The 7992-nt window shown below is 35.8% G+C and overlaps 1 protein-coding gene across 1 annotated transcript; it reads left to right on the forward strand.

Annotated features, from left to right (window-relative positions):
- Positions 1-802: 802 nt before the first annotated feature.
- LOC126748451 (uncharacterized) lies at positions 803-6217 on the forward strand. Its single transcript, XM_050457706.1, has one exon. The coding sequence runs from the start codon at positions 803-805 to the stop codon at positions 6215-6217; it is 5415 nt and encodes a 1804-aa protein (XP_050313663.1).
- The last annotated feature ends 1775 nt before the right edge of the window (positions 6218-7992 follow it).

Here is a 7992-nt window from a genome sequence, read left to right on the forward strand (position 1 = left end):
ATGGAATTTACTCTGGAGGAAATAAAGATTTTCTCCGTCGATGTTTATGGTGTGCCGAGTCATATCGAAACATTAGTTGGTCCTTCGAGCCGGATATAAATAAAAAAGACTAAAACGTGACATCTAGTTTAAAAATAAGACTTTTTTTCGCTCGTATATAAAAAGAACAAGTTTTCTGTGAAGTGAGGTAGTGCTAGTGTTTGTGCATTGTGCAACAAAAGTGAAAAAATAAAACACATAATTCACAGTTCCAGAACTTCCAGGTAGGAGTAGTTGCTAGAGACTTATGGCCGTTAATCTCTGATAAAACTCTAATTAAACTCTCGTCGTATCACTCCAGTGTGATACAATATATCGCACAATATATGTACTTCAGCTCTTGCATAATTTCTCATCATTTTCTTTCTCTCCTTTTTGTGGTATATCTAAACTCGTTTTAGTTAAAACAAACATTGTTGTAACAAAGTCTAACAATTTTCTAATTGGAATCTGTACTATTTATTGCATGATCACAACTTCTCTATTTTGTAGTGGTTACTTAAATAAGTTGTATTTTTTATTTCGGTTGTATTCTTTTTACGCTGATATGTACTAATCTCTACGATAAGAATTATTTTCTATTAGCATAATAATGTATGCAAGCTATCCTGTGTTAATGTAAAATTATCGTTTTTATTTTGGCAATTTGAATACTATACTCACTGTAACGGGTTGTGGTATTCTCTAAATTCTTTTGTTCCCTTACATTATTAGTTTAATTCTCTATCTTTTTTCTGTTGTAAAATTATTGTAATAATTTAAAATGACTGAACAATTAGAGGCCTTAGTTAAAGAACGCGGAATATATAAAGGAAAAATAACCAAAATTATTAACTGGTATAATAAATCAGTCGACACAGAGACCAATTACATGGAATTTGAAGTCAGACTAGATAGTTTAACTCAAGCCTTTAATAAATATGAAGACGTTCAAATGAAAATAGAAATTATTGATTCAACTAATGAAGATAAAGATAGCGTCGACGACAAATATTACTCTTGTTTGGCGAAGTTGAAGACAAAAATTAAGTCTCTTTGTTTTACTCAAAATCGTGGACAAACAGTTCCTAATGAAACTCTAACGCTAAAACCTAATGTCAATTTGCCGCAGCTGAGTATACCTCAGTTTTGTGGAGAGCTCACAAAATGGAATGCTTTTTATCAACTCTTTAACACTCTTATAGTAAACAATCATATGCTCACAAACATAGAAAAATTAATTTACCTAAAATCATATTTAAAAGGCGAACCTCTACACTTAATCGAAACCTTGCAATTAACTGATTGTAACTTAGAAATTGCTATTGACACTCTTAAACAACGATATGATAATCAGTTATCAATTATATTTGCTCACATTAAAAACTTAGTTGAAATTCCTAGTTTAACTAAGGTAAACGCCCAAACCGTGCGTGATTTTATAGTACAAATTAAACAAAATATAGACTCTCTTAAAAATTTAGCAATTCCAGTCGAACATTGGGATCTAATGCTTATTTATTTATTCTCACAAAAATTAGATTTTGGTACCCGTAAAGCATACATCTCTGATAGAGAAATGCAAACATCCAATAGTCAATCGGCTACCTTTCCTAAGCTAGACGATTTGCTCACCTTTCTCGAATGCCGGTGCTCTGTTTTAGAAAATCTCTCAGAACCTTTGGCTAAAAAGGCCTCACCTCTTTATAACGGTCCACCCCTAGAGAGAAATACATCATCTCAGCCTAAAATTCATCGATATACTCATCTTGTACAAGACAATAATCGTGAACAGGGCCGTACTCAAAGTCAAAACAATAATTCTCAATTAAGGTTTAAAAGATGTAGTTTTTGCAATAATTCCTTTCACAAAATTTATACCTGCATGAAATTTAGAGACCTACCCTTAAGGCAAAAATCTGATTTTGTTTATCAAAACAAGTTATGTGTTAATTGTTTGGGTTCAAAACATCATGTACGTGACTGCAGTTCTCAGTTAGCTTGCTCAAGTTGTGGGAAAAAACATCACTCTCTTTTACATTCTCCCACGCCACAGAGTTCTGGCTCTGATTGGCGACATCCTGGCAATTCACAACGAAACTATAACGATACTCCTAACCCGCAAGTTTCATGCTCACCCTATGAACAACGTAATGATGTTCAACCCAGTTGTAGCGCCAACCCCTCAAGTGGTCCCTCCAGAAATCACCAGCAACAAGACGCTAGCGCGACCAACAATCAAACAAGCCTTGCAGTATTTGCCCACGATGATAATGAAGTCTTATTGGCCACAGCTCTTGTAAATATACTCGCTAAAAATGGTCAGAGCGTCCCTGCAAGGGCGATTATCGATCCTGGCAGTACCATATCAATAATGACAGAGTCATTATTAGGCAGGCTGCAACTAACCCCTGATATTCAAAATGTTCAGATTTCAGGTATTGGAGGAAACGTCGAGCACTCAAATAAGGTAATATCTCTAAAAATATCCTCAACACTCAGTCCCTTCTCCATGAATGTAAATTGTTGTATATTAAATAAAATTACCGAATTATCCCCTCATTATCGAATAAATAAAAACATGCTGCAAATTCCCCCCTCTATTGAACTTGCAGATCCCACATTTAACAGACCCTCTTGTATAGATATGTTGCTTGGAGCCGATGTCTATTACAAAATTCTCTCCGGACACATTGTTCCAGTCAATGAACAATCTCTTACATTAGTTGGTACTCATTTTGGTTATCTTATTTCGGGCCTAATCCCCTCTCATGCCATTTTTAATAGACCCCACGCTAATAATAGTTGTTTTCTTGTCCAAGGACAGAATGAGGAACCCCGATTAGATTACCTCCTGGAAAAATTCTGGTCAATAGAAAATTTTTCAAATCCTGTAGGCATGCAAGTGACCCCAGAAGAATTAGCAGTAGAAAGTAATTTTTGCAATAACACGATCGTGTTGACTGATCATTCATTTCAAGTAAATCTGCCTCTTAAAACTCCCAGGGAACACTTTATGCTTGGTGAATCATTTTATCTCGCAAAAAAGAGATTTTTTAATTTAGAAAAACGCCTTGAAAAAGATGCAGCCCTTCACACTCAGTATAAAGCCTTTATAGATGAATACATTTCCTTGAATCATGCCCGTGTAGTCCCCCTCTCTTTAAAAAACGAAAAGCTAGAGAATAAATATTTTTTACCCCATCACTGCGTACTCCGTGAAAGTAGTCAAACTACGAAATTACGTGTTGTGTTTGATGGTTCTATGAAAACTTCCACGGGGTTGTCTCTAAATGACGTCATGCACAAAGGCATGACTGTTCAACCGGAACTCTTTGACATTCTTTTGCGGTTCAGAAGTTTTAAATATGTGCTTACCGCTGATATAGAAAAAATGTACCGACAAATCCGAGTAAACCCAAATCAAACTTATCTTCAAAATATTCTTTGGCGAGAATCCCCTGCTTCTAAATTACAATGCATTGAGTTATTAACAGTCACTTACGGAACTAACTGTGCTCCCTATTTAGCTACACGTGTGCTTAAAGAATTGGCACTCACACATAAATCAAAATATCCTCTCGCTTCTGCAGCAATCCTTTCTCAATGTTACGTGGATGATATTCTCTGCGGACAAAACTCAATTGATGATTTAGTCGCACTTTATTTTGAACTTATTGAATTATGCAAATTGGGTCATTTTAATTTGCATAAATGGTGTTCTAACTCCAGTGTATTTTTAGAAAAAATTAAATTATCTCTTACCCCTCCTCAACTAAGCAAAGATTACAATATTAAGATAGAAGGAATCTCCAATAAAGTTTTAGGCAATCGATGGAATTCTGAGTTGGACATGTTTTATATAAATGTGCCGACAATTTCTATACAGCAAATTCTTACTAAACGGTTAGTTCTCTCAAACATAGCTCAAATGTTTGACCCCTTGGGTTTAATAGGACCAGTTATCGTAATCGCAAAAATCATTATGCAAGAAATATGGAAATTAAAACATGGTTGGGACGACCCAATTACAGGTACCATGTTAAACGACTGTACGGATTATTTTCAAACTATTTCAAAGCTTAACTCTTTAAAAATTCCTCGATATATTCTCTTCAGCAGAGACTTCAGGTTTTGCGAAATACACGGATTTTCCGATGCAAGCCGGAAGGCATACGGTGCATGTTTGTACATCCGAGCCTTCTATCCTGACAATACCGTGTCATGCCACCTCATAACATCTAAAAGTCGAATTGCCCCAATAAAGGAGTTAACTATACCCAGATTGGAACTTTGTGGAGCCTTACTACTCGCAAATTTAACTGCTCGAATTCTCTCTATCCTTGAAAACCGTTTTTCGTTTCAATCAGTTAATCTCTGGACTGACTCTGAAATCGTCTTATGCTGGTTAAATAGCCAGCCCTCTCGCTTCAACGTCTTTATTGCCAATCGAATATCACAAATACAGTCATTATCTCAAGATTGGAAGTGGCGTCATATAAAATCAAAAGACAACCCGGCAGACTACCTGTCTAGGGGTTTAAAACCTGACGAGCTCATAAACTCGAGCGTCTGGTGGCACGGGCCACAATTCTTACAATACCCCGAAGTAAATTTAAATCTGTTTGATTTTAAGAACTCCACAACCGCAGAAGAAACCAAAAAGGTCAACACAGTTTTACTTACATCAATAAATAATTTTTGGGAGTTACTTTTCAAAAGGTTTTCAAAGTATACAAGGCTACAACGAACATTAGCTTACATTTTACGATTTGTACATAATATTAGGGCTCAGGTAATTAAACGAGCCGGTCCTCTTTCCTTAGACGAGCTTAAAAAGGCAGAACTTCTTATTCTCAAATCAATACAAAGCCAGGCATTCTCAACCATATTCCTCCACCTCTCTAAATCACCCAACGTTAAAATTGCTAACAAACAAATTTTAAAATTAAATCCATTCATTGATTCAGACAACCTAATCCGTGTCGGAGGTAGATTATCACAAGCACTGATACCCTATGATCATAAATACCCTATTTTATTGCCCTCTAATAATAAGGTAGTTAACCTTTTGTTACAAAAGGAACATCTCAGACTGGGACACGTAGGTCCCCAAACACTTTTATCAAATATTCGCCTTCGATACTGGCCTCTTAACGGCCTAAGAGAAATTAAGAAGATTTCTATCAACTGTTTAAATTGTTTTAAATTTAAAGCACGGACCTTTCAACAAATTATGTCAGATTTGCCCAAGGAAAGAGTTGTACCCTCTCGACCATTCTCTAAAGTAGGTGTGGACTTTGGTGGACCCTTTTTTATAAAGGCATCGAATTTAAGGCGCGCTAAAGTTGAAAAAGGATATATTGCCTTATTTGTATGCATGGCAACCAAGGCTGTTCACATCGAACTAGTCTCAAGCCTTTCGACTCAGGCATTTTTGGCATGTCTAAAACGTTTTATTGCTAGAAGAGGTCTCCCTACCACAATTTTCAGCGATCATGGAACCAATTTCTTAGGTGCTAATAATCAAATTAGAGAACTTTATTCGATGTTGTCCTCCAAAGCAACTCAAAATGACATCCATAATTTTTCCTCTAGTTATGAAATTCAATGGAAATTTAGTCCCCCACAATCTCCTCATTGGGGCGGCTTATGGGAAGCTGCAATTAAAAGCACTAAACACCATATTAAACGTGTAATCGGTGATCAGCAGCTTACTTTTGAAGAATTTGCCACTATTTTGACTCAAATTGAGGCTATTTTAAATTCCAGACCGCTTCAGCCCTTATCCGATGACCCCTCTGACTTAAATTGCTTGACTCCAGGTCACTTTTTAATAGGTGCACCACTCACTTCATACCCCGATCGTGATCACTGCAATATTTCAAAAAATCGGTTGGATCGTTGGCAAAAATGTATTCAAATACAACAATTATTTTGGAAACGGTGGATCAAGGAATACCTTAATAATTTGCAGAACAGGCCTAAATGGTTGTCCAAGAAACGCAATATTAAGGTCAATGAGGTTGTTCTTCTAAAGGAAAATAACACACGACCTTTAGAATGGCCATTAGCCAGGGTTCTAGAGGTTATCCCGAGCAAGGATGGGCACGTTAGACTAACTAAGATAAAAACAAGCAAGGGTATTTACGTCAGAAACATAACTAAATTATGCCCATTACCTCAACTCGAAGATTGAATTTAATTAAAGTTACCTAGGCAGTTATATTTTAGAAATTTACGTATATAAGTTAAAGTCTTTGGTATACATTTAAAGTTTTAGGTATTTATGTATAAAGATTTATGTATATACTAATTTTAGTTCTAGCTCTTTATAAAACTCGTTAAGTAACAATAAGTTAATTAGTTTCCGCTTATTGAAGGCAGAGCCTTCAAGGCCGGGGTGTATGTTCAAATATCAATTGAACCATTTTTATTTCTTTCCTTTTAAAAGGTTTTGTGCCTTATCGTTATTTCAAGTGTGTCGCACATGTTCGAATTTCTCATCTGGCTCTCTTGAAAATATCAAAATTCTTGGAAACAGAGAAAGGCACGCAACCCTTGGGTGGGAAATATACCTGCTTTTTAAGAGGTTGACAAAAATGTAAAATAACATAAAAGCATTCTCTTTACGACTCTCTCTCAGTTTAGATCTCCGAACTTAATAATTCTTCTCTCCAACTCTCGTCAAGCAACGCTCATTAATTTCTCTCTCTTTAAATTAGTCTCGTTTATTTGTATATCCTATTTATAATCAAAGATAATCATAGGTGTTGTTATAGTTTAAGGCATTGTACATAGGCTGTTGAATAATCTAGAATATATATATTAATTAAAATATATAAAGTCAACAGGCCTTTTCTTTTCCTTCACCGACCTATGGAATTTACTCTGGAGGAAATAAAGATTTTCTCCGTCGATGTTTATGGTGTGCCGAGTCATATCGAAACAATTCTAAATTCAAATTTTTAAATTTTATTCAGTACACCAATTTTCAAAATTTAATTCTAAAGGGTTTTAAAGTTATAGAGAAAAAATTGTCTTCAAGGGGTCCTATTCAAAGGGGCGTAGCTCCCTTAGGAAGCAATTTCGAACCCATATTAATATGAACTGTTTGCCTTATTTTCATACAAGGATTACGCCCCTGAAAGGATGCCGCTTACTTTTGAATCACCCTGTATATGTGAAAACAAATCAACAACATAACAAACCCCTTCAAGTTTAATTTGGACTCAATAAACCTCTTAATTGACACAGTTCCTTTGGGTCGGATATAAGAAATTGACCTCCCGGGAAGTTTTTGGGCTCAGCTGCCAACTGACTCCGTCTCAAGACAGTAGGGGGCGCCGACGGCCATTGTACGTCAGGGATATTAATGAAGTACACGGGGCGATAATGTTAACATCTTGTTTCGGACTGCACATATATCAAAAGTAGAAATTATATTACGAAATAATACGACCCGAAGGTAATTTTATAATTTGGTTGATTAATTGTAGGCATCGAACAAAAGCGTTTTTGCATTAAACCGTCCTCTCAAATGGTTCTCTAGTAGATGATTCGTTTTATATTTTCTCACGAAACTCGTTTATAAAATCCAAAAAGGCAAAGCGCGCCAAAGCTGCCAAAAACTTTATGAAATAAATATAGGGAAAAAAAAATGAGTTAGCAGCAGCGAAACACGTCCTATGCAGATATGGCGATGACAGGGGGAAGTCGTAATAAAATCAAACCCATTTGAATAAAGGAAAATTGGAGAGAAACCTTAACGGCAACTGAAAGTGACATTCCTTGAGAAATTCAATCAGCCTTTCTTTAACAAACAGGAAATAATCTTAAGGAGGGGAGTAAGACAATGGAGGCTCCACAGGTTGAATTGAGAAATGGTAATATATTAAACAAACAAGTTGCTCCAATTTACATTCAGGGTGGCATCCATAAAATATGCGCAGAATTTGTTTTTAAGTCATTTTT

Source organism: Anthonomus grandis, chromosome 22 (genome assembly GCF_022605725.1).
Source record: "Anthonomus grandis grandis chromosome 22, icAntGran1.3, whole genome shotgun sequence".
Taxonomy (NCBI): Eukaryota; Metazoa; Arthropoda; class Insecta; order Coleoptera; family Curculionidae; genus Anthonomus; species Anthonomus grandis.

What these genes read in the sequence shown, in the direction of transcription:
- LOC126748451 (XM_050457706.1), top strand. Translation starts at nt 803, where the DNA reads ATGACTGAACAATTAGAGGCCTTAGTTAAAGAACGCGGAATATATAAA.